The 26,087-nt window shown below is 64.4% G+C and overlaps 1 protein-coding gene across 1 annotated transcript in view; it reads left to right on the top strand.

The window, feature by feature from the left end:
- Nucleotides 1-26,087, top strand: part of KCNT1 (potassium sodium-activated channel subfamily T member 1) — a 64,158-nt gene that overhangs the window by 9,256 nt on the left and 28,815 nt on the right. The window contains exons 2-6 of the mRNA XM_035016562.1: nt 1,728-1,862; nt 15,665-15,773; nt 15,830-16,245; nt 16,453-16,475; nt 23,672-23,724. Coding sequence (XP_034872453.1) covers nt 1,728-1,862; nt 15,665-15,773; nt 15,830-16,245; nt 16,453-16,475; nt 23,672-23,724 — 736 coding nt within the window. The remainder of the gene's footprint in view (nt 1-1,727; nt 1,863-15,664; nt 15,774-15,829; nt 16,246-16,452; nt 16,476-23,671; nt 23,725-26,087) is intronic.

The following is a 26,087-nucleotide window of genomic DNA, read 5'->3' as shown; positions in this document are numbered from 1 at the left end:
CTCCCAGCCTCTGGGCACAGCCTTTTCCAGCTCCGGGAGCAGAGTGTGGTCAGCAGACTCCTGTGCCTGCCTGGAGGCTAAGTCCAGCCCCTGCGTCCTCCTGCACTCTCCTGCCAGTCAGGCTTTAGAACAGGGAAAGGGCCTGCTAAGGTGGAGGACACCGTCCCCAAGCTCCTTCCGCTCTCCCAGGAGGCCCAGCCCAGGGCCCACCCACTCTAAAGAATCACAGCTGATGTGCTGCCCTCCTGAGGGTCTTGACTCTTAGAGGAGCCTGGTGAGGGCGAGCCCGGGAGGTGGGGGCTGCGAGGGGAGGATTCCTGCTTTCTCCCAAGCATCCCACCATGGGCTGTCTGGGAAGCAACACCAAGGGGTGATCTGGGGCTGGACTCACCTGGAAGGTCAGCCGGTGCCAGAGGACCAGGGGGCTCAAGATGAGCGACCTGGAGCGACCGGGGGGCTGGTTGAGGTCGGGAGCCTGGGTCTCTGTTTGCACATCTTTGCCACAGGGATGCGTGTCCCCAAGGTATCCCATTAAGCGATGCACAGCTGCCCTGCTGGGTCAGGTGCCACTGCGCTGTTATGGGGTTATGGGGCTCAATGGGGTGGCCAGTGATCCTCTCGCCTGGAGAGCAGAGAGGGCTGATGTGCACAGGCCTTTGGGAGCTGCTGCCCCGGAAGGCCAGGAGCCTGGGGGTGGGTCTGCTGGCACCTACCCCCACTTGTATCATGGGTAACTAGCCAAAACTCACTTCAGTGTGGCGATGGGGACAAGAAAGGGGCAGGAGCCCTGGAAGACACATGCTTGCACCTCAGAAAGCTGAAGACCACCAGGGATCCCCTCAGTTTGCCTAGTCTGGCCCCCAATCCCCTGTTCCAGCCCGGCCAGGTCTCTTCAACTCAGGTGATAGGGGCAGGGGTCTCTGTGGTCTCAGAATCCTGCTGACACTGCCAAGGGCAGTTCCGGGGCCCAGAGAGACCCTGCCTGCCCCCAATGACATCCCCTCCTAGGTGCTGATCTGAGAGGAGCCACTTGGCCCCAGGGAAGCCGAGGACAAAGACCTCTTCTTAAGTCTTCTGGTCAGGCATCCCCCTCCCTAGGAGCCTGAGGGCCTGGGAGGGGGTCTCTGGGAAAAAGACAGGTGTTCTGGACCTAGAGGAAAGCTGAGCAGAAAGCCTTAGCAGCAAGGATTGTGGAGGGGGCTGCTGGGAGGGCTTCATGGCCCTGAATTGGCCTTGACAAACCTCCCCCTGTGTGCTCTGGAGTGAGCCCCAGGCAGGTGGCCTGCATCCCAGTGGCCACAGGCCTGGCAGGCAGGGTGGGGCTGCTGGGGGCAGGCCAGCGAGGGCGGGAGGGCTGCACTGAGTGACCGGGGCCTGCAGGAGGCAGGGCTGGGGAGAGAGGGTGGGTCTGGGGGGGTGCAGCCAGAGTAGGGGGGTGCTGCTCTGGGCTGATCAGGCAGGGGTCTTTGGAAGGGGAGGGGGATGCAGGGGGGAGGGACAGTGGGTGCAGGGAGGGGGAGGGCTGTGCCTGTGCGTGGCTGACCCAGCAGGCAGGGGTCCCGGGGTGGGGGGGGGGGGCGGGAGGGGGTGTTGGGGGGTACTTGGGGGTGCAGACCGGGGATGGCTCTCAGCTGACCCTGCGGGCGGGGGTCTGCGGGAGGCGGGGCTGTGGGGGGCGCGGGCGCGTTGCGGGCGCGGGCTGAGGGGGCGCTGGCGTGTGCCCGCAGGCAGCCCAGCGGCGGGGACGGCGTGCGCCCGGACACCGCCAGCTTCAAGATGAGCGACCTGGACACGGAGGTGCTGCCCTTGCCGCCGCGGTACCGCTTCCGGGACCTGCTGCTGGGAGACCAGAACGACGACAGGTAGGGGCGGGGTCGCCGCGCGCTCAGAGCTGTCCGCGGTGCTGAAGGCCGGTGCGCCGCCCGCTGCCCTTCAACTTTCCCGGGCTTCCCGGGCTTCCGGGCCGGGGAAGTTTCGGGCGGGGGGCTGGGCGAGGGGGGAAGCGTCTTCCTTCCGGGAGGGGGCCCGGGGGATGGGACGGGGAGCTCTGTGCGGGGGGGTCCTCCCAAAGACCGCTCCCTGGGCCTGGACTCCCCGAGCGTGCGGCGGCCCCCAGCCCCATTGGAAGCTCTGCTGATTTGGGGGACAAGGCCAGGGCCGGAAGCAAGCCCATGGCGGAGCCCGGGAGTCTCGCTGAAGGCTGATGTCCTCCAGACTCTGGCTGGGGCCATTTATTCTTAGCTGAGGGAGTGTTTTTCAAGCTTCTGTCGTGGTTCCTTACAGAGGGTGACAACGTTCCCTCACCTCAAATTGTCCTGGCTGGAGAAAAGCAAACGAGTCTTTCCGTAAGAAACCAGCAGAACCAGCTCTTGGGAATAATTCATATGCCAAGGGAGCTGGCAGGAAGCTGGGAGAAATGTTGCTTTTCTCTGCCTTTTCCCCAAATAGCTGTCTTGGGTAAACACCCGGCACTTAAGCTCTGTCAGCCTCAGAGGAGGTGCTTTTCCACCCGCCAGGGAGCCAGAGAAGGCGAGTGCAGGGGCTCAGCGGGGCCGGAGCCTGTGGGGCTTGGGAAGGAGCTGGTTCTCCTTGCCTTGTGTGCTGAGCAGCCCTCAGTGGCCCTGGGCACCTGCAGGTCCTTCCCCACCCAGCCCGAGACTGGTTGGGCCGAGGTCCAGTGGCCCCCACCCACAGTGCAGTCGTTCCCGTTGGCACATGGCGCACGCTGGTTGAAATGGTTGGGAAGCAGGCTGAGCCCTCGGGATGATCCTTTACTGAAGCTGCAGCTGGGAAAAGTCACATTTGTGAACGAGGTCAGTGTTTAAGGAAGGTGAGGAGCTGCTGAAGCTTGTGGAAAGGGATTTTAAGACCGCTGTGCCCACCGCCCAAAGCAGAGCATCCTACCAGACCCCACCACGTCTGCTTGCGTTCGAATAGGGAGGAGAGCTGAGCTTACAGCGCTTGCCCGCCCACAGTTGAGGTTGCGAGTTCAGCAGAGGGGCGTTCTGAATCCTGCTTCCTCTTGTCAGACTGAGAGTTGTAATAATAAGTAAGCCCCGCCGAGAGCACACGCTGGGAGAGTGTCACGTCACTCTGGGGACGCAGAGGGGTCAGGAGGATCCTGTGTGGCCGGGGCCCTCCTGCCCTCCTGGAATGCAGGGCAGGGCTGGGGGCTTTCCTGAGTCGAACCCGTGTGCTGAGCATCTTCTAAGGCAGCACCAGCCCCTCAGCGCCTACTCCCCTGGGACTTGGTGAAGTCTTGCGAACAGCAGCCCCAGAGATTTTTCCAATGTGGGCAGGAATGGCGTCTGTTGCCCCGAGTAGGCCGGGGCCTCCAGATGCGCCGATAAATGCCAGTGTCTGCGGCTGATATAATTAGAGCGACACGTTGCTCCGCTTTCAGGAGTGGATGGCAGAGGTCTTCTCCCTGCTCACCCCAGAGAGGAGGCACGGGGCCTGGGTGAAGGTGGCTGGCCCTTGGAGGGTCCAAGGGGCTCCCTGGTGGGGAGGGGGCTGCTGGTTTGCAATCTCCAGCCAGGTTCCAGGTGATGCTATGCCTGCTCACTTGGGGGCCGGAGGGGAGCCTGTGAGGCGCGGTGCTGGCTGCCCAGAGTTCCAGGAGCAGCCAGCTTGGGGGGGGGGGGGGGGGGGGGCAGGCCTGAGAAATGAGCGAGGTGGGGACCTGGTGGGGACTTTCCTCTATCCCCTGCCAGACACTGTACCAGGAGCCCAGTCAGAAGAGCTTCTCTGTTTTCAAACCTCTTTGGCTCAAGTGTGGCCTTGTCCCTCTCATGAACCCCTCATGCTCCCAGGCTGTGCTGCTAGGTCTTATTGGGGCCGGCAGAGCTGGAAACAGGGATGGTGTCGGGGGTGGGGGCAGCTGAGATCACCTGAGAACCCCATCCCTAAGAACGCACACAGAGGGAGGCCCAGCTTGGGCTCTGAGCTGATACCCCAAGCTCAGGGAGGGGGAGCCAGGGGAAGCCTGACTGTTGGAGGTCCCCTCCTGATTGCCTGTGACATGGGCCCCCAGAGCCTCTCCCTCAGTCCCCTTCTCATCCTCAGTGCCTGTGCCCCGCCCCCATCACTGATTCCTAAAGTGGAGGATGGAGGCAGGCTTCTGCCCAGCCTGGCAGGACCCCTTCTGCATGTATAGAGACCTTGTAAGGATGTTTCGGGGGGCAGGGGGCTGGCATGGGGTCCTGGGGCTGCAGGCTGTCCCTGAGCACTGTGAGGGTGGGGGCTTGGGGGGGCCCCACACACCATCAGCAGCATTATCCTGGAGCCCTTCTCCCCCAACCTTCCCCCTGCAGCCCCCAGGCCCCAGGGCAGGCTCCATGGGGTAAGCGGGGGTGCTGCTGCCCTGACTCTTGGCAGGCTATGAGTGGGCGGGCAGGGCTGTGGGCTTCCTGCTCTCCGGGGAAATAAAGCCACCAGCAATGAGTCACTGCAGCCTCACACGCTGTGGTCTTGGAGGGTGGGAGGGACTTGGCCCATGTGGGCCAAGGAGGCTGCTTCGGCCTCTCCTGGGGGGGCCGGGCGGGGGAGGAGGGCAGAGCCAGAGCTCACAGACCTTCCAGGGGGCAGCTGAGGTCTCGGGGCGACCTTCACCACTGCCCGTGGGGCCAGGCCTTGAGGTCCTAGGGAGCAGGGCTCTCCACAGAAGTGCACCCGGGCTGTGCAAGGCCTGGGGCTCAGGACTCCCCGCCCCACCTCAGGGCAGCTCCCTGGCCCTGTGCCCAGGAACCCAGGAGTGGCTCAAGGAGGCCCTGCCTCTCCCCCCACCTCCACAGCTGACTGTCCTGGGCACCTGAGCACGTGGCACCATGGTCCTGGGGGGACAGACTTAGGGGCCTGAGGGTCTGCTTCACAGCTGGAGGCTTCAGGGCCCCACCAGCCATGAGCCCTCCTCCTGGAAGGGCTGCTGACAACCCCAGTCACCCCGCAAACCGGCAGTGTGATGAGACATCCACACAGGTGGGGGCTTTTGTCATCCTGAGTCTTTCTCCACCTTCTCCTGTAACACAGACGGGAGGCTTTCAGCCCCGCGCACCCCCAGGCTCAGGAAGATGCAGGTGGGCTCTGTGCCCTGAGGTACAGGGGGACATGGGGACACCACCACCTTGTCCCCTGCAAGGAGCAGAATTGTGGGAAAGGCTGGGGTGGGGAGAGCCTCAGGTGAGGACGAAGGGCCTGGCATGTGGCCACGTCCTGACCTGCACGCCCCGGACCACCTGCTTCCCACAGCTGCCTGCCGGGCCAGGACCCAGCCAGCAGGGCAACGGGGGGATGGAGAGTTGGAAACAGTGTCAGGGCTGGCGCCCTCCCCTCTCCCCAGGCATCTGAGGGGAGGACAGGTGGACCCTCAGAAGCATCCAGGGGTCAAGGCTCTTGGGGGCTCTGGGGTTTGGGGGGGAGCACCGGCCTGCCGCAAGAAGGACGCAGAGGCCAGGCCTCCAGGGCTCAGAATGCCACCCAGAAGGACCCCATTTGGCTGTTTGCCTTCACTCCCCTGACAATAGGACGGAGCCTGACTTGTTTTTGTGGAGTTGAGCAACGCCAAATATTATTTCACACAACAAGCTGGGAAGCGGGAAGACAGGCAGTCCTGTGCTGCGGGGGCACGGTGGGGGGCAGGGACTTGAGCACAGACCCCTGCCAGCCCAGCAGGGGGGTGACTGACAGCCGTGGCCCCTGGGGCAAGGACTCCTCAGCTCTCCGTCCACTGGGGACCCTCAAACCCGGACTGGGTGCAGGGAGGAGCGAGCAGGCCTGGGGTCTCTGCAGGAGGCGTGCCCCTCCCCACGACCCCCCTCCCTCCGCTGAGCAGAAGGGGGTCAGGCCCCCCAGCAGCAGGGGGTCTCAGGGCCACTCAGCTGTAACTGTTAATAAGTGGATGTTACCGAGCCTCACCGGAGATGCCACCAAGTACAGACATAGCTCAGTGTGGCAGGGTTAGACCCACGCCAGCCTGCCCCCACCCTGGCCCTTCCCCTCCCTTCCTCCACGCAGGGCTCCAGCAGATGTGGGAGGAGGACCTCCTGTAGATGTGCAGGGTTCAGAGGGGGACGCTGTCCTTGCTCACTGGCACAGGACCCAGGACCCTCCCAAGAGCCTCAGAGGGCAAGCGCCGGCAGGGATCTCTCCTCTGGAGGGGTGTTCAGGGAAGATTGGAGGCTGTGAGGGAAGCCATGGGGACAACAGGCTGGCCCAAGTCTTGCACGTGGGGGTTCCCTGCAGACTGATGAGCACAGAGGGCCCTGTCACAGTAGAGGGTGACCATGGATGTGCCCCCACCCACGCCTGCCAGGCTCAAAGAGCAGCTACCTTGGCACCAAAGGAGCTCACTGCTTTGCCCAGGTCCTCCCTGCGTGGGGCTGCTAGGCGCAGGCCTTCTGGGCCAGCCTTCTGCTCTGTGCTGTGACTCATGGGTGGGGCTGGGCTGGTAACCCCATAGTCAGGTGAGACGAGGTGGGACCCCAGCTCTGCCCCAGCACCTTCTCCCTGCCCTGCCCTGGCTAGTGGCCTGTGTCCATTGCAAACCCACAGGCCTTGGAGGACACAGCCGGCCAAGGAAATGGCCAGGGCCCAGGCTGGTGGGGGCCGAGGCCAGGTTGAGGGTCTCTTCCCACATTCAGCTCCTGCACGATAGGATTGGATGGTGCCCGGGTAGGGGGGCCATGGGGTTAAAGCCCAAGCCTTCATCTGCCCCCGGAGACCCTGTTCATCCCAGGGCAGCCACACCTGCATAGTCCATCACCCCCTGGGGTGGCTGTTTCTGCCCCCTGGATACCAGCCTTCTGTCACACCAGCCTCTCTGGTGGGCTCCCAGTCTGCCTCCTTCCTTCCCTGGTTCAGACCCGAAATCCCTGTGCCTGCCGCAGCTCAATCCCGCGTGAGCCCCGAGGCCCTTCTGCCCCCACACACGGTCTGGGCGGTTTCTGGCTTTACGCCATCAGAGCTTGGCCAGGGTGCCGTGTGTGGGCCCCAGGAGCTGATGCTGGACGCCACGAGGCTGCTTCTCCAGGGATCTGTCTGGGACTAGCTTCTGCGCTGCCTATGTGATCGAATCAAGGAAAAGCCTGGGGTGGTGCCAGGCTCTGGCAAATTCCGGGAGCTGTAAGGAGCTTTAAGGGAGTAAAATTTGTGATTTTTCCAGTCACCTCCCGGGTACAGGGCTCATCGCCTGCGTCTCCCCCACTGCACTGTGAGCGGGCCGGGGCTGTCTGATTCTGTTCCCCGTGTCACCTGGGGTCCCCCACAGGGAACAAAGCCTGAGAGGTGGCCGGGGTGGATAGAGAGAAGGGCAGGTGACCCCTGTGGAAGCTGAGCTCCTGGGGGCAGGTGGTGCCTTCCTCCAAGTGGGGGTTCTGGGGACTGGGGTCCCCCCCAGACCTGGAAGGTTTGCAGCAGGCAGATGGAGAGTAAAGGGACAACAGAGAGGGACAGGAGAAGGAGGTAGAGGTGGAGGGGCGCAGGCACGCATGTGCCAAGACGGGTCAGCTGGGCCCCGGGCCCTGCGTGTGTATTTGTAGACTGGGCACACCGCTCCATCTTCTGGGAGCTGGGGGGGGCCTCAGTCCATGTGCCGGCACCCCTGGCCCCCCTGCCCTCGCCCTGGAGGTGTCTGGGAGTCCCCAAGATGGGGAACTGGGTGTCCCCCGGGAGCTGTGCTCCCCATCCTGCCCCTGGGCTCTGCAGGGCAGCATGCCTCTTGGCCTCTAAGCCTGCATCCGGAGATGCGTGTGCGTGACTCAGAATTCAGTTCCTCCCGAATTAGTGCAGAGTACGGCACGGACCCCCAGCGAGGGGGCAGCCAGGATCCTCCAAGGTCACGAAAACCATGATCAGTTTTGGTTTCAAATCGTAATTCCCTTTGGTGCGTGATGTGCTTCCCATGATGTACCGCTTAGTGCCATAACTGTATCGTGGGTGGACCATCCCGCCTCACACCCATCGGAATGAAGGGGGAGGCGGTAGTGTTCAGGCCATGCCGCAGTCAGCTCGGGCTGTGTAACGAAATGCCATAGAACAGGCAGCTTAAACAACAGACACTGATTTCTCAGAGTTCTGGCAGCTGGAGGTCTGAGGTCAGGGTGCCAGCGTAGTGGGGTCCTGCTTACGGGCCCCTTCCCGGTTTACAGCCACCTTCTCGTAGCATCTTCATGTGATGGATAGACAGAGGGAGCTCAGTCTAACCCCAGTCACCCCCCAGGGTCCCCCCTGGTCCCCCCAACAGCATCACACTGGGGGCTAGAGCTTCAACATAGGAAGTTGGGGGGACACACACATTTTCAACCCATGACAGGCTTAGGGGAGTGAGTTAACACTGCAAAAGCAGTGGCAGGTAACCTTTCGTGGGATTAAGCTGTGCTTTGACTTCACATTTCTTAAGCTTTGAGGGCGTCCCAGGAGAAACTGGAGAGAGAGCCTGCTTGGAGCTTTCCACGTCCCCTCCTGGCTGGACGTGTGCCCCTGGCTGAATGGAGGCAGCCCCGCAGCAAAGGGACCTGTCCAGGGTCCCACAGCTAATTAGGGGAGCTTCAGGAGGAGTGGGGCTGCAGAAAGTACCCCAGACCCCTACAGTGCTTGGAAAGAGCCCCCCCAGAATGCAGGCTTACGTGGAGCCTATGTACCCGATATTTTTTGGAAATAGGGTCTTTGCAGCTGTGATTACCGTAAAGCTCTCAAGGTGACATGATCCTAAGTTAGGGTGGGTGCTGAGCCCGGTGACAAGTATCCCCAAAGAGAAGACAAGGCCAGAGACTGCGGGGATTCAAGCCAGGAGCAGGGTCCCAGGGGCTAGGAGAGGCAAGAAGGACCCTCCCCTCGAGCTTCCAGAGGGAGCGTGGCTCTGCCCACACCTTGATTTTGGACTTCTGGCCTCAAAACTGGCAGAAAATGAATTCCTGTTATCTTAGCCCCCTCCCCCCAGTTTGTGGCACCTTATGACAGCCCCAGGCTGCTGACACCCCTATCAGGGGGTAAAGTGTGGCAGGGGCCCCGAGAAGCCAGGGACCCAGGGACCTGGCCCCTGCTCCCTTCTCTGGGCACTAAGGGTTTCCAGCATGGGGTTGTGGAGGGCAGCCTGGGCCTGCAGGGTGGTCCCTGCCCTTGTCGGGTGGAACCCTTGGCCCGCTGAGGTTGGATGGAGTCTGTGAATAATGTGGCCTGTCCTTTGCTGGGGTGTTTTCCAGGACAGGTCCTACACTGACGTTGAAAATATGCTTATAAGCGGAAGTGCCAGAAAAGAGGCCCCCGCCCACTGGGCCTCCCCCAGCCTGCGGGAAAAATGGCTCCTGGCACCAAGGGCTCCTGAGGAGGGGCTGTGGGGGCCCTACGTCCTTTGTGACCTTGACCCCCATGAGAGCCCAGGAAGGAGGCTGCTCTGCAGGCAGGGAACACCGCTCCCATGGGGCAGCAGGGGGCAGGCAGAAGGTGTTTGCACTGGGCAGGGGGCTGGGGCCTGGTGCAGGTATGTAGGGAGAGTCTGAGACGTCCCCAGCTCCTCCCCACAGCTGTCTGCTGGGCAGGGGCAGCCCCCCCAGTCTCGCGAGGCCCTGGCCAACCCCCACTGTGTCTCTGCCTTTTCTAGGGGTGGGAGTCCCTTCTGGGAGCTGAGCTGGCTGCACCCTCACCCCCTGGGGGCCTACGTGCTGGCTCCTTCCCTCCTCCCTACCCCCATTTCAGCCTCAGTGGGCTCCTCAGCCTCCCTCGGGGCGCCGGAGAGGCTGAGGTGAGGACACCTGTGGAAAGCTCCCGCATCCAGCCCCTGGAGAGTCCCAGGCCCTGCAGAGGCCTGCCCTGCCTCCGCCCCACCCAGCTAACTAGCAGCCGATTGTCTCTGTGTTTCTGCCTCTCTGGCCAGTCTGTCCTTTGTTTTAGGGGCCCCTTCCAGAGCAATTAACCAGGGCCCAGGAGCAGGGAGAAGACCCCAGCCCTGTGTCCCCTCCTGGAGGGAGCGTGGCCAAGGACTCCAGCTGAGTCTGGCAGTGGCTATAATGCCCATGAGGGGAGATGTGGCCCCACGGCCGGGCAGTGCCCCCCCAGTGTCGGCACCCCCACATGCCAGCCCTGTCACATTCCTCTGGACCCGCTGGATGGGAACGGAGCACCCAGGCAGGCTGTGGGAGCTGCCCCAGGAAGACAGCCAGGCAGGGCCCAGGACCCCTCTCACATCGGCTGAACGATAGTCCTCCAGAGATGTCCACGTCCTAATCCCTGGACCCTGCGAACGTGGCCTCGGATGGCAGAGACTTTGCAGATGGGACCAAAGTAAGGATTTTAAGATGGGGAGCATACCCTGGTGGCTCTAAGGGCTGGCACAAGTGTCCTCATAAAAAGGAGGCAAAGAATGTTAAAATGGTAAATTTCGTTATGTATGTTTTTCCACAAAATGAAAAAAGAGAGATTTTACAGAGGAGCTTGTGTGAGGCCGGAGGCAGGGATCAGAGAGACGTGGCCACAAGCCAAGGGACACTGGAGCCTCCAGGGGGCACAGCCCTGCGGTACCTGGATTTCAGCCCAGCGGTACTGACCATGGGCTTCGGGGCTCAGAACTGGAGGGAACGGTCCCCGTTACGGCAGCCGCGGGACACTGGAATGCACAGAATTAGTGGGGGACAGTGACCATGAGAGAAATCACCCCGTTTCTGTCTGGGGTCTGCCTGCTGTCGAGCAGCCCAGGCGCCCAGGCCAGCCCCACCCTGGGAAGTGACTGTCTCCCAGAAGCACATTCCCAGTGGCATTTATGGGGCCTCCCCGAGACTCACGCCGTGTGCTGGGGGGGGGCCTGGTGGTGCCCAGGAATTGCTGGAGGGCGTGGAGGGGAGCGAGGGGCCGGCGGGGTCTGGGGAGGGGAGCCGCAGCAGCCTGGCCGGGGGAGAGCTTGCCCCTCGCAGCTGCTTTGCTCAGACCAGGAGCACTGTGTCCCGTGTGGTTACACAGACTCTTCGTGATCCGGAACGGCTCCCACCCGGTATGGCCCCCCAGGATCTCCACGGCTGCCCAGGACCGTGAATATGACGAGACGTCACACCCGGGTTTACGGCACACGACCCAGGGTTGGCGGCTGAAATTGGTCTCTCCGAAACTCACGGGTTGGGATTCCAATCCCCCAGTGCCTCAGAAGGTGACCTTGTGTGGAAGTAGGGTCATGACAGGTCCTGAGGTCGTCGAGGGGGCCCCTGCTCCCACATGACTGGCGCCCTTTTATAAAGGGGAATTTGGAGGCAGGCACAGAGAGGACATCCGCCAGCAAGGCGAGGAGATCCAGCCCCGCCAGCCCCGCGGCCTGGGGCGTCCGGCCTCTGGGACGGGAGACCTACATTCCCCTCGTTCGAGCTGCCCCGTCGGCGCTGCTTCCTTGCTGGCAGAGGGATTCTGCCTTATAGTTAAGGAGACTCGTCCGCGATCTCTGAGTCAATCAGGAGAGTCTCTGGGTGGGCCCCGTCTTGCGCACGAGCCCTTTGAAAGCAGGACGTTTTCTCTGGCGGGACGCCGAGGAGGCGGAGGTTTGGGGCCCGGGGCCTCTGGCACACCCTGCCTGGCGTTACAGATGGGGGGCCGCAAGCCGAGCAATGAGGCAGCCCTTAGGAACAGAGCAGATGGCAGCCAGCAGCAACAGGGCCCGGCCCACCGCCACAGGGTCTGCATGAGCTGCAGGCGAGAGCCCAGCCCCGCTGATGCGGCCGCAGCCTCGCGAGCCCCCCGGGGACAGACGGAGCCAGGCTGCGCTCGGACTCACACTTGCAGCACCATGCTGCAAGGGGCGAGGTGTTGCCTGCAGCAGCAAAGTCCGTGGCGACTTGTTACGCAGCAAAGGCAGCTGATACATGAGGCCTCTTTCCTGTGGGAGTCCCGTCGTCCACGCGCGTCCGGCTGCCCCTTCCCGGGTGCCTCAGCCCATCCCTCCGCCTCTAATTTCCTCACACGCTGGCTCTTGGGTCCAAAGGCCCCGTGGACCGAAAACAAAGGACTTGGGTGAGAGAACTTTTTAGGTGACGCTGTGGTCACCACGTGGCCTCGTGGGCTGGTTGTCCCTCCGCTGCCACGGCTGGGTTAGGGCCGGCTGCGCAGCCCTGCTCCGGTGCTCCGCGTGGACCCCACGTGCATCTAAGGACTGTGGCCCCAGGAGCGTCCTCGCGGGGCCCTGCCACCTGCCTCGTCCGCGTCTCGTGCCCGAGAGTCAGCCACGCTCTTCTGCGAGGGCTGCTTCTCCCCGTGGTGGGGAGCCGGGCGCACACCCTGTCACGTAACTGCTGCCGAAAAGGCAGGAAAATGCGCGCCGTCCTCTCTCTCTAGTTTCCAGAGGAAGGCACGTGTCCTGGCAGCCTCAGCCGTGACCCCGCGGGGCTGCTTCTCTGAGCCTCCTTGTGGGGACGAGTCACAGAGATTCAGCAGTGTCCCCCAGCACGCCCACACCCCAGTCCCTGGCACCTGGGGCATGTCACCTCTGCTGGCAAGAGGAACTTCACGGATGTGATGAGGTGCAGGCTCTCGATGGGGGCTCCGGATCGTCACAGTGGCCCCGTGGTGTGATAGGGTCCTCGGAGAAGGGAGGGGGAGGGACCGAAGCCGAGGTCAGAGTGGCGTGAGGACGGGACCCCGAGAACTCGCAGAGGCGGGAGACTGCCCAGAGCCTCCAGAAGGAACCAGCCCTGCCCATACTTGGATTTTGGGACTCTGGCCCCCAGGATTATGAGATGGTAGATTTGCGTTTTTCTGAGCCACTAAATTTGGGGTGATCTGTCACAGCCGCGGCAGGAAACTCCTCACCGTGATTTAATCATTGCCGGTCCCGGTGCTCCCCTGTCCCTGCCGGGTCCAGTGAGAGCCCTTCCAGCTGGGATCTGTACCCTCCTCCCCAACTTCTCTTTATTGTGGATGATACAAGGAACACAGAATTTACCATCTTAACTGTTTTTAAGGGCACAGTTCAGGGCATCTGCACATTCACGTTGTGCAGCCATCCCCAGAATGCGTTCATCTTCCCAAACTAAACTGTCCCCGTGAAACACTGTCCCCTCCCTCAGCCCCAGCCTGCCCCCCGGGTCTGTGGGTCCGACTCCTGTGGCCTCCTGGGCGTTTCCATTCATACAGAATCGGTCCCGGTGTGCCGGGCCGACCTCACTGGGCACCGTTTCCTCCAGCTTCATCCACGTTGTAGCAGGTGTCAGGATGCCTTCCTTTGAAAGGCTGAGCGATAGTCCGTGGTGCGGATGGACCACCGCGGCTGCAGCATCTCGCATTCCCAGCAGCAGGGCCCAGGGCTCCAGTTTCTCCACGTCCATGCCAGCACCTTTATTTTCTGTGCGTTGATAGCAGCCGTCCCGGCGAGTGCAAGGTGGTATCGCACTGTAGTTTTGACTCGCACTTCCCTGGTGACTGGCGGTGCTGAGCATCTTTCTGTGGGCTCGCAGGCCCCAGGCTGCAGCCCAGGCATCGCCCCAACCAGGCGACAGTGACCACCGTCCGGACAGCTCCGGTTCACCTCTCCTGACATGGGGCTGTGGGTGAGGATCCCCAGGACCCCGCGGGCGCACACAGGGTCCTGGGGATTCTCAGGTTTGGCTTCAGAGGGTGGAGGGAGGCGCCTGTCTGGGGATCCCCTGGCCTGCGCTCTGCCTGCCGCTCGGTTGTTCGGCGCTACTTTTCACGAAGCCTCTGCGTCTCCCTGGGTTTGGGAGGCTCTTGGGCCAGCCCTCCCACCTGTCCTCACACCTGTAGACGTCCCACCTGCAGGCCTCACCTGCTCCCAGCTCCCTCTCCAGCCCAGCCGCCCAGTCCCCCCCGAGACGGCGTCCAGCAGGCCCTTGAAGGATGTCCAGAACGGATCTGGTAGCCCACCGCATCTGCTCCTCCTGTCCTCCCCATTCCCTCAGCCCTGATGGACTCCCCCGCCATCCAGTCCTCCAGAAGCCTGACTACTTCCACCTGTCCTGTCCTCCTCTGCCCGGCCCAGCCCCTCTTGGCACAGAAGATGCAAAGTGACCACCCCTTCCACAGGGCTGCTCTTGTGGTAGGGGTGAAGCAGTGTTGGCCATGCTTGAGGAAAGGGAGCCTGCTCTTTTCATCCGCCCCTCCCGCCATGGCCTTGGGGCTCGAGTTTGTCCAGCCCCGGTGGGAGTGGGCAGTTTGGGACACTCCTCGCGGTGCGCCATGGCCAGGGAACGTGGCGCCTCGGGCCACTGCCCCGTGCCCGGGGAGGGGGGAGGTCTCTCCTCCACACACAGGGACCAGGGACCAGGGACCGTATACTAAACTGGATGATCATTTTCGAAGTAAATCAAACCTTATGTAAGTGCTGCAGTGGCCAGCTGGAAGGACCTCTGCCACCCACCCCATACAGAATGGCATCGACGGTTGCCTGGTGGTCCCTCTGTGCACATCAGCAATGATTTCCGTTAGGTCACGTCATACCGAACACTGGAAAAAGTGTCCCTTGTCACCTCTTATCCTGGACCTCAGAAGCCATCACCACGTGAGGACCGAAGGCTCTCCCAAAATCCAGGAACAGGAGAACACACAGCAGCCACGGTGGATGGGCCAGATGTGCGGGCTTCCCTGCCGTGGATGGGACGCATTGGCCAACACTGCTCAGGAACCGCGAGCTCGTGTCCTGTCTGCGGGTGAAAACGCATCCCAAGGAGCCCTTCGGCTTCCCTGCCCCTCCTGGGGTGGCCGGGTGAGCGTCCCTGCCGTCCGGCCCTGCTCCGTTACTGACCGACACACGCGGAAGCCTTGGCATTGCCCGGTGGCCGGCGCTGCATAGCCCAGCGCTCACGGGGTGCAGCCCCGCTCCGTGTCGCTCCGCAGGGAGGGGGACAAGGGGCCACCATCTCCTCGCCTCCTTCCCCCAGGGGCAGGCAGGGGGCTTTGCCCACATAAACACCTCGTTCCTTTAGGGCAGATTCCTGACAGGGAACGTGGTCCAGGGAGATGCTAGGGGTTTGCTGAGACCACCAAATGGCTCTGCACCAGACCTTCCTGCCTCTCCACATCTGGGGAGGGGCCAGGCAGGGGCTGGGGGTTCTGAGGCCCACCTTCCTCCCCCAGACCGTCCGTAAGCCAGACAAGCGGGAGCCCCTGGCCTGGGCGTCAGGGTTTGGGCAAGTCAGCAAGGCCTGGAGCCGCTGACCACTGTGGAGGACAGCCGTGCATCTCAGCACCTCCTGCACCCGGCGGGCTCCAGCCGGAGCCTCGGCCCCCAGCACCCACACCTGCCGGCTGTTACCCAGCAGAGCCACCTCACCTGCCTGCTCCTGGCCCCATTTCTCCCTGCCTCCATCTCCTGGGGAAGCCACCTCCTACCTCAGTGCCTCATCGCCCCACTTTGCAAAACCGAAATCTGCCCTGTCTCCTCGCGCTGTTCCAGTTCGCTGCGGTGACCAGAGCCGTCCCCAGCGGGGCATCAGGTGCAGACGGGGCTCCACGAAGCAGCTGCTTTGTCCAAAGCAGGGCTCTTGTGCCTGGCACGGAGCCGAGCCAAGCATATGGGCACCACTCGGTGAGTGCCCCCATGGACTCGCCCATAGCCCTGGGAGGTAGGGGATGGGGAGGATGGACAGACAGACCGCACATTTCCCACCTGGCCGGGGTGGACCCACCCAACCTGAGCAGGCACCAGGGGTAGGGCCCGGAAGGTGGGCACCGCTCTGGGCAGGCCATCCGGAGCCGCACCTGGCTCCCAGGACCTGCAGGCCACCTGGGACTTGGGCACAGGGCGGCGGATCACCAACGCTCGTGGGCTCCGGCGGCTCCTGCCTGCAGAGGTGAGTGGCCAAGAGCCACCAGCTGTCACCGCGCCACTACTGCTCCCCTCCCCCAGCGCCGCCGTGACTGTCGTGATTCTTACTACTACTTCCGTTGCAAGGCGGCCCTGGCCTCTGGGCGCCGAGACCCCTCCCTACGGGGTTCCTCCGCGCGGGGAGGGAAGGGGCCCGCGCGTCCTGCCGTCCCCTGCCCCTCGGTGGTGCCCCCCCGCCCCCCGCCGGGCCGATCCACTGCGGCGGCGGCGCGGGGAGCGCGGGGCGGGGCGCGGAGACGGGAGCACCGCCCCCGCCGCCTCCCGCCCGTGCGCTCCCGCAGGATGGCGCGGGCCAAGCTGCCGCGCTCGCCGTCCGAGGGCAAGGCGGGCCCGGGGGGCGCCTCGGCCGGCGCCTCGGCACCGGAGGAGCCGCACGGGCTCAGCCCGCTGCTGCCGGCCCGCGGTGGGGGCTCCGTGGGCAGCGACGTGGGCCAGAGGTAGGGGCGCGCGCCGGGGGACCCCGCGTGCCGCCGGGAGGGGCTTTGCTTCTGCCGCTCGCATCCCGCACGGGCTCGGCTGAGCTGCACCTGCCGAGTCGCCTCAGCCCCGGGAAGGGGGGGGATGGCCGGGTTCCCCCTTCGGAACCCTCACCCAGGCGTCCGGAGCCTATGCTCCCCGCCCCCCCAACTCTCTCCTGCTCTCAGGAGCTGGTACCGTGGGCCTGCAGGTAAGACTGGAGGGGAGAGGGAAGACAGGACCCACACACTGTGCCAGGTGGCTCGGTGACCCCTGCCCGGCCCTGGTCCACTGAGCCCACACTCCTTTTGGTTCCAGCGGCTGCTTGTGGGGAGGCAGGGCCAGCGTCCGCATCCCCACTTAAGAGGCGGGCAGCATGAGGCCCAGGGAGGTTGGGGGCCTGGCCAAAGGCTGCACAGCAGATTGGAGCTGGGACACAGGTCTCAGGATCTCTGGGGACAAGGGACCGGAGCTAGTGGCACCCAGGGTGCAGGAGGCCCGTTTCCTGGGGAGGGGGTCCACTTGGGGAGGGGGCATCACAGGCCCTTCTCCGGCTCCTCCCAGGGGCAGGGTTGAACACAGCACCCCCATTTCCCGGGTGAGGACACTGAGGCTGGGTCTGCAGCACTAGTACTTAGCCAACAGCTTCTCTGTGCAGGGAGCCCTTCTAGATGCTGCGGGGGGAACAGATGAATCAGACCTGCCCTGGTGTAGGCACACGTCGTGGGCACAGAATCCTGTGTCTGGCAGAGAGGTGCAGGCTGGGCCAGGGTGAGGAGAGCGGGGGCTCCCAGGGCCACTGGCCTCCAGGGAGGGGCACCAGCAGCCAGGGCCGAAGCCCGGGGGTGGGGGTGCCAGGCCTCATTAAGGTTGGGGCGGAGGTTGGCAGGGACTTGGCCTGGCAGATGGCAGGATCAGGAGTGCCTAGGGAGCCTCTCCCCTGCCCCTCCTGCCTGGCTACAGGCTGTCCAGGCCCCTCCCTGCCTTCACACCCGTTTCTGGCTCCTCAGAGCACCCCGGGGGGGGGGTGCTGCCCAGCAGTTATCCCCATTCCCTGGACCAGACTGCTAAGGCTGGAGATTAAGTGCCTCTAAGAGGCCCCAGAGCAGCTAATGAGTAGCCTGGATGGGAAGGAAGCAAGTGCTGGCCAAGGCCCTGAGGACAGACTCCTCTCCTCTCCATCACCTCTTGGACGCTATGGGGGGCAGTGACTCCAGAGGCTCTGGTTACAGCCAGCCCAGCCCCTGGAAGAGATTGGCTCCCCTTGCTGTCCCTGTTCCTGCAGGGACGCAGAGATGGCAGGTCCTGCCCAGGCTGCATCTGAGCCTGCAGTGCAGAATGGGAGCTCAGATGGCAAGGCCACCTCCTCCAGGAAGCCCTGTCCCGTCCCCGCACTCTCCTGCCCCGGGTTCTGGGCTGGTGCTTACATGAGTGACTCGTTCTGTGCCCAGCAGCCCCTGAAGTACGGGGTCCCTATCAGCCTCCTTCTGCAGAGCAAAGGGAATTGTCTAGCTGCACAATATCAGGGCCTAGAGCCCTACAGCCTCATGTCCCCGGACTTTAGACACACTCCATGGAGTTCATTCTGGACAGGAGCAGAGAGCGCCCACAACAGGTTCCTGAGCAGAGACGAACTTGCAGGGCTCCTTAGGAACTCAGGCGTGACGGAGCATCCTGCACAACTAGGGTGCTGGGAACCTTTGTCAGAGGGAGCCAGGGGACACAGCTCCTAAAGCTGGTCACATCTGCATGCCTGGCTGCCTTCTGGGGCCAGCCAGTGTCAGAGCTCCCTGGGCCATGAGGCAGCACTGGCCTTCCCCAGGGTGGCCCAGAGCCTTCCGGAGGCCTCACCATGGCTGGGAGAGCCTGCTCCCAATGCCATGCCCAAGCCCCCCCCCCCAACCCGCCAACACAGTGCACCCTAGTCACAGGGACAGTGTGGGCCAGCATGGGTCCCCCCACCACACACACACACACCGCCAGCCTAGGCTCCCTGGGCTCTGAGCTCATAGGTCTTCTCCTTCCTCTGTCCCTCCCCTTCCCCATGATTTGTGAGGCCAGGAGTGGAGGGGAACAATGGTTAGAAACTGTGACGTGGGGGTGGGAGCGATGAAGCCCATCATCCAAGAGCTTTTGAGCAAGGGGTCCAGTGAACCCTCCACATGAGTCAGCACTGCTCTGGGGCCCCCTTGTGCCCCCAGCAAACCTGGGGCTGGGTACCCTTGCCCTTCCCAGGTGCTGTGGCAGGTCAGGCACGCTGACCTGGAAGGACACACAGGGTGGGAGAGGAAAGGCCTGATTACTGGGAACCCCCTGTCAGGGTTGGAGTTCTTCTGCAAAGGAGGGGCTCACGGGTATACCCTTGGAGGGGACACCTGAGTGGGTAGCCTGAAAGGCATGATGGCAGCCCCAGTGAGAAAGGAAGGGCTGCAGAAAGATCTAGAAGGGAGAATCCGGGGTCTGGGAGTTGTGGGGAGTGCGGGCAGGGTGTGGGGGGCACCCCGTGGACAGCTGAGTTGGGAGAACTCCAGGGGCCAGTGTCCCTCCTGTGGGTGTGGATGCCCCAAGGGGAGGGAAGGAGCGGAAGGCCAGAGGCCAGGATGGAACTCAGGTCCTGTTTGAGGCGGCAGGCAGAGGCCGGGGTGTCTCCGGGGCAGAAAGAGAGGAAGAGGGGTCCCCAGGGAGGAGGGGGAGCTGGGGGGCCTGGGCGGAGGAGTCGTGCACTTGGCCGTCCAGCTGTCCGTGCCCCGCCATTGGTAGTTTCAGTGGAGGGGACATCCTCAGAGGGGTCTCACTCGGAGCTGGGCTGATGGGCAGGGTTTGGGGAGTAGAGGGTATCCCTGCCAGGGGGCTCCGCGCAAAGGCCCAGCGGTAGGGCGGGGCCTGGGGAGGCGGGGCCTGCGGGGTCGGGGCAGGGCCAGGAGAGGCGGGCCTGATGGGCGGGGTCTGTGGGGCGGGGCCGGAACAGGTGGCTGATCCCCGTGAGCCTCAGGTCGGGACTGCATTGAGTGGCCACTGGGCGCAGTCTGTCCTCCTGGCAGCGTCTCTGGCCACCGAGGATGAGCCTGGAGGGGCAGGGCCATCCCTGCTTGCAGGGCCCTGGGAGCTTCTGTGAATTGTGGGGCTGAGGACGGAAGGAGAGCAAGGACTGCAGGAAACACCTTTCCCTCTGCGCTCCCGCGCGGGGTCCTCCGCGGGCACTGCAAGGCCAGCACGTAACCTCCACATCTCGGGGTCCTTGGGGCTCCGATGTGGTCCTGCTTTCCTGCTGTTCTTCCCAGGACCGCATGTGATTGCCGTGACCCCGAGCCTGCCTGTCACAGTCCAACAGCAGCAGCAGAGCCCCTCCCCCACTGGTCCACTCACCCTCTTCCCCTTCATGCGACCCGTGCTCGTCCAGGAACCCTGCCACTCTCCACATCGCCCCCAGCACCCCCACCTACTCTCAGTGAGTTCCTAGCTCCACCGCAACAGCCGTGGTCCTGCCAGGCTCCTGCCACCCCGCACAGCTGTCACCCCAACTCAGGGCTCGGGGCAGTGCCAGGGCCAACGAAAGGGAACCTGAGCTGGGCAAACGTGTGGGATCTGCCAGAAGCTCCCAGTGACACCAGGCTGAGGCCTGGTGAAGCCTTGGCTTCCCGGGCTCCGTGTGGAGTCCAGCCCCTCCCCCTGTCCAGACCTCGTTCCCCGGAGTGTCCTGCGTCCCCGCCTTGCCGACCCAAGCACCAGGAGCTGCCGGCTGGGGCACCAGGAGAGGAGCCTGCCTGCCCAGAGGGCCCTGCACAGGGAGCAGTGGGCGGGGGCCTGCAGCCCTGCCCATGGCTAGGGGCTGCCCTGCCCTACAGGCCGGCTCCTTCCTCCCTACCAATGGCCTTGGGAGGCAGTGGGCCTCTCTGAACCTACGCTTCCTCTTCTGGAACATGGCTGCTTTGAGGACTAAGAGAGGTCCTGAAGTCTTCCAGATGGGCACGTCATCAGTAAAGAGTAGACTTTCTGCAAAGGGCACATACACCCCCGCCAGCCCCCCAGGGGCCAGTCCCCCGAGCCCCAGAGCTCCCACCAGCCTCCCCTCCAGCCCAGGCCCAGCCGTCTTGGCGTCAGCTGCATGTGGCCAGGCTGGCAGAACCCTAGGGCAGGGCCCAAAGGGCAGCAGCTCTGTGGTTGCTGGCCAGTGGAGGGGTGCACCTGGGCACCCTCTAAGAAGCCTCAGCACCCCTACCCTCTCACTGGGAAGTCAGGATGCAGGGCCCGTGGGCTCTATGGCCAGGCCCGCAGAGAGCAGGTAGCAGAGGAGGGGTGGGTAGACTTGAGACAAGGGAGCCTGGCTTTCATGTCTCGTGTGGGAACTGGCCCTTGCCGAGTCAGCTTGCCGGGTGGAAAGTGGGGCCTATCCCTGGAGCCGGGCTCATGGTGCCTGGGGCAGGCTTGGCGGGAGCAGGGACAGTGAGCGCTCGTCAAATGGGCTGATCCTGTCCTAATCCCTGGGCTGAAGGTGGGTGGCCTTGGCCTTGGCCTCGGGTGGGGTCCGGCCTGGGCAGGGGGCGCATGTGCTGGCTGCTGTGTTGTGCTGCTTTCTCGGGCACCGAGGGGGCCAGGCATGGTCACTGCCCCGCTGCAGGCTGCCGCCTGTGGGCTGCTCTGCCTGCCTAGGGGCTCCGTGGGTCGGGGGGGGCGCATGCACATGGGTGCGCCCCCACTTCCCTCGGATCCTGCCTAGAGCCTCCTTGAGTGTCCAGGAGCCCAGGCCCTCCATCCATCTGTCTTCTGTGTTGACGTGACCATCTGTGTCTGTCCCCAGGCTTCATGTGGAAGATTTCAGTCTGGACTCCTCTCTGTCTCAGTAAGTGCTTGCAGGGAGGGGGCCGAAGCAGGGACGGATAAGCATCCCTGCACCCGCAGCAGACTCTGGGAGGAGGGGGCTCAGGCCCTGCAGGCTATGGGGGGATACTCCAGGCAGGAGCAGGCTCGAGGTGGCACCGGCCACCACCTCCCTGCACCAGCAGGAGCTGCGGGCCTGGGCGATGAAGCTGAGGCCAAGGACAGGATGGTGGGCAGCCCCCCGGGGAGGAGCCCTGGAGTAGGAAACAGGGCTGTCCAGAGACAGAGACCCACAGCCTCCCACAGCAGGGGCCACAGCCCTTGGGAGTGGCCAGACAGTGGGAATGGGGACCCCGAGCCTTTGCCCATACGGGGACAGGCATGCAGATGGCTGCGGGGACCCTCCCGCCTCAGCCAGCCTGGGCAACCTGTGTCGTCCAGGCCCCCAGCACGAGGCTGTTCCTGGCTTCAGTTCAGACCTAGGTCAAGTGGAGTGTGGCCTTGAGGCCGGGGAGACCAGAGTTCTCCTCAGAGCAGCCACATCCTGCCCAGGCCCTCAGCGCTCAGGGTGGCCGCCAAGTGGGACCTGATTTGATTCATTCGCGTTGTCAGCAACGACACCGCTCCCTCGTGCTCCGGGCTGCTGACCTGTCTCCCTGCAGCCTGAGACTTGGGGCTGGGACTCTCCCATCAGGAGTGTGGGAGCCTGGAGGCTGGGCCGGCCCAGGCCCCCGTGGTGCGGTGGGTAACGGGCAGGTGGAAGGCAGGGCTCTCCCCGGCACCCCGGGCTGCCCGGGAGGATATGGACAGTGTGCAGCCACCCAAGGGGCTGAGGCTGCAGGGCCTGCCCCCTCAGAGTTGTCACTGGTAGAGCAGACCCCCCAGGCCACCCCAAGGAGGCTCTCCCAGGCCCCGGCCCAGCCGAGGGTGCCAGAACAAGGGCCCCTCTCCGACATGCACGCAGGAGGTCCCCGGCGGGACCGCTCTATATGGAAGGCCCAGACTGGGCCCATCTGCTGGTTTGAGAAGCCACTGTCCACTCTCCTCTTCCTCCGGTCCCCCGGCTGCTCCTCCAGGTTCCCGACCCAGGGGATGTCCCCTGCAGCGGGCCTGTGGCAGTGGGCAGCGCTAGAGGAAAGCCTTGCAGCGCCCCCCCACCCTCCAGCCTCCCTTTGAGGTGGACCCCGAGCCACCCCGATGAGGGTGGGGGTGCGGGAGGGATGTGGCCGCCAGCCTCCCACCAGCGAGTCTGCAGGTTTGGGCTGGGAGTGGCGGGGACAAGGAGCCTTCATGCCCACGCCACCACCCCCGCTGCCCCGCCGCCCCGCAGGCTCCCCAGCCAGTGTTCTGTGCCTCCACGCCCGGCTCCTTGCCCACAGGCCTCAGGGAGTGCCACTGTCCGGGGGTGGTGCCAGCCACATGTCTGTCCTGGTCTGGGTCCCCGGGCTGTGCCCAGGCTCTGCCCTTTCTCAGAATAGCTGGCCTCAGGGTTGGCAGGTGGGCCTGGGCCCTGCCCTTTCTCTTGCCCGTCAGTGTGTGGGTTCTGGTGCAGAGGGAGCTCCCAGGCGCCTGCCAGAAAGCCGGCAGCACACAGCGGCAGACCAGGGGAAGCGGGCAGTCGGATCTCGGCCCCATGTGAGTGCACGGCTGTTGTGGCCACGCGGGTGGGCCTGGCCTGTGGGCCGTGTGCTTAATGTCTGGCCACCCTCCCCTCAGGCCAACCGCGGTGCCCTGCCTTTGGAGCTTCCCAGCACAGGCCATCCTTGCCAGAGCCACCTGCCAAGATGCCCCAGGGCCTGCCTGTTGGCCCACCGGTCAGCCTGCTGGTCAGCAGGGAGCTGGACGGCCCCCAGCCTCCCCCTGCCCGGCTCGCCTGGCAGGTCCTCGCACCGGGTGGGTGAGGTTTGAGCTGCTTTGCCAGAGCAAGGGGAGCTCCTTGGGTCCACTGCGGCGTGGGCAAGACTGTGGGGCCCAGGCAGGCGGTGGGCCTTGCTCAAACACAAGCCAGGTGGGGATGGGGCAGAGCCAGCTAGGGACTGACCTTCCACCCCAAAGATTCAAGAGGCCCTGGTCCCATGGGGAGCCCAGAGCCCCCAGTGCCTATGACCCACAGGGTGATCCTGGCCAGTCTCGGGCCTTGCTGGACCTTCCTTCCCATGCATGGAGGGATGAATCTGGCTGGAGCCCTCTGAGGGGCCCCATGGCAGGACTCAGCGAGATGGCCCTTCTGTCTGCTTGGCCTGGACCCCTGTCCTCACCAGCCTGAGAGCTACTCACTCTGTGGAGAGAGGAGCCAGGGCTGAGGACTGTCCCAGGGACGGGACCCAGGTTTGGCCTGTCCAGTCCCCGGGGCTGGCGGCTTGACCCCAGGCGGTATGCTGGCTGTCTGAGACACAGGCTCCCTGCAGCCTCCGGGCCCCAGACCAGGCCTATCCGGTGCACGCCCGTGGGGCACCCCTCTCAGACCGGGCCCCCAGCAGCAGGCAGCAGTGGCCTTGGCGCGCCCAGCCCTCCCCTCCAGGCCTCTCACCGAGAACAGACGCGTAGGAAGGTAGACCCCTTCACTCCGCCCCGGCCTGTGGTGCCCAGGTGGTGTTCGCTGGCCGCTGGATGCCGACGCCGAGCTCCGAGGCCGCTGTACCGTGTGTGGGTTCCCAGGGCCCCTCTCCCGGCCCTCCTGCGGTGGCTTCCTGTGAGCTTGGTCACCCGGCCCGTCACAGGGCCTTGAGCCATAGCTGGACCAGCCATCGGGGGAGGGGGCGGCCCCTGCCAGGGTCACACCCCTGCCCACGGAGGGTATGGGCCACGCGCCGTCTGCAGCCACACACGTGGATTTATGGCCCAGAGCCTGTCTTCCTCAGGGTGATGTGAGCGACAGAGCGGGCCGCTGTGGGACCCAGAATCAGATCAGCCCTGATTGCTGGCACCATCAGAGCCAGTGGGTGCCAGGCCCCAGTCCCTGCACTGGGGCGGTCTTACTTAATCCATCCGGGAACGAGCGGTTGGCCAGACTTCACAGGGAGGAGCCTGAGGTGCAGGGAGGACAGGTAAAGTCTCCAGAGCCAATGGCCCCGGCCTGGCACCCTCAAGACGCCGTGGCAGACGGTCCTGTCACTGTTCATTCCCCCGGTGAGGAGGCTGGGGCTCAGACAGGTGCAGGGGCCACGGAGCAGCCAGGCAGCGGAGGGCCAGGGCCTTGGGCAGGCCAGACCGCCTGTGACCCCAGGCCCCCTTGCTTCTTCCCACCAGCTTGCCGAGCCCAGAGCGCATCCTTCAGCCAGGCTCAGCCTGTGCGGTGAACCTGGGGCTTCGGGGTCTGCGCGGCTCTGGAAGGCATTTCCTCATGGGCCGGCCTCATTACGCTCATCACCACCTATGTCTCAGGATAAAGGACAGCTTGTAATTTGCTCTCCATGGCAGTGCTAGAAGTGGGCAGCCACCGCTCATGAAACCTTAAAAGTGGGGGAGGCTTCCTGACGCTCCCTGGCCCTGCAGGCTCGATCCACGCGGCCACGTCCGCCAGCCCTTCCCGCCCCCACCTGCAGGCCGCTGACCACCGACTGCCTTGGGGGGGCTGTCCCGATGGGTGTCTGCAGCCGCCCCCACAAGGGGACAAGGTCCAGCCGAGGAGTGACTAGGGTTCCACTTCTGGGGGGAGGGGACAGGGGACGTGGAAGCGAAGGTGTCCGGGGCCCAACCAGCCCCAGGTCAGCAGTCCTGGCCCCATGGGCCTGGGCAGCAGGGAAAGACCAGGAAAGGCATCTGTGCAGCAAAGGGCTGGTGGGAAGTGGGGCGGGGGCAAGGTCGGGTTAGGTTTGGGGGTGCCCGGGAAGGAGCTGGGAGTCCCCGGGTTTTCCCAACAGGGAAAGCTGGAAGGAGCTAGGGACTCTGGTCTCCTGCTCTTTGTCTCACCTACTGGCCTCCAGCAGGAACAGGCAGGGGAGGCAGAAGTGGTGGGACCCCCGGAAGGGAGCGGAGCCCGCAGAATAGGGGCTCTCAGTGGCATAGAGGGTGTCCTGGGGGGGTGGTCTCAGGTCTGACGTGGGGAGGGGAGCCACCTCTGGCCTGGGGAAGGGCTGGTCCTGCTTGGTCTAGGGAGCAACACCCCAAGGGGCGATGTCAGAGGGCAGCTGGGGGCTCAGAGGAGAGCTGGGGTTTCGACGTCCGCTTGCAGAAGCAGGCCAGGTGGGCATCGAGAGGGACCTGCAACCAGTCCTGGGGCATCACACATTCAGAGCTGGGATCGGGGATAGCCAAGGAGTCTGGGGGAGAAGGAGGTGACCAGAGCAGGTGGGGTTAGGAGGGCAGCGTGGTCAGTGCCCTGGGAGGCTGAGGAGGAAGGAGCCCGACGGCCACCAGCCACCGGGGCCAGGCAGGGCCTTGCTGGCCAGGGAGCAAGCCCGAATAGATGGCACAAGTCGGGTGGGGAGACCCCTGTGTCTAGGCTTCGCCGGGAGAGGGCGGGAGCGTGGCGGGGCGGGTGTGTTCCTGAGCTGGGTGCTCTGGGGCCCCGGGGAGTCCCAACTCAGTGAGCTGCATCTGCCCCCTGACCTGACCAGACCGGGCCCAGGCCTAGCCAGGCTTCTCTGACCAGCTCCGCAAAGAGACCGTCAGGGGCCTCCCGCCCCAGCTCCAGGTGGCACCTATGGAGGAAGATAGGATTCAGGGGTTCCGAAGGAAGCTCCCTCCCAAAGAGGGAGCGCTCTAAGGAGAGAGAGGAAACAAGCTTATGCTACGGTACAGTGGGGTATGGGGCGTGTCCTGGGGGAAGGGGTGTCCTGGGGTATGGGGCGTGTGCCAGGGTACGGGGCGTGCCGGGGTACGGGGCGTGTCCTGGGGTACGGGGCGTGCCGGGGTATGGGGCGTGCCGGGGTACGGGGCGTGTCCTGGGGTACGGCGCGTGTCCTGGGGTATGGGGCGTGTCCTGGGGTACGGGGCGTGCCGGGGTACGGGGCGTGTCCTGGGGTACGGGGCGTGTGCCGGGGTACAGGGGGTGTCTTGGGGT

This window comes from Mirounga leonina, unplaced genomic scaffold (genome assembly GCF_011800145.1).
Source record: "Mirounga leonina isolate KUSES-001 unplaced genomic scaffold, KU_Mleo_1.0 Mir_170, whole genome shotgun sequence".
Lineage (NCBI taxonomy): Eukaryota > Metazoa > Chordata > Mammalia > Carnivora > Phocidae > Mirounga > Mirounga leonina.
The sequence above is the reverse complement of the archived record's forward strand: the minus strand, read 5'-3'. Positions and strand labels throughout refer to the sequence as shown.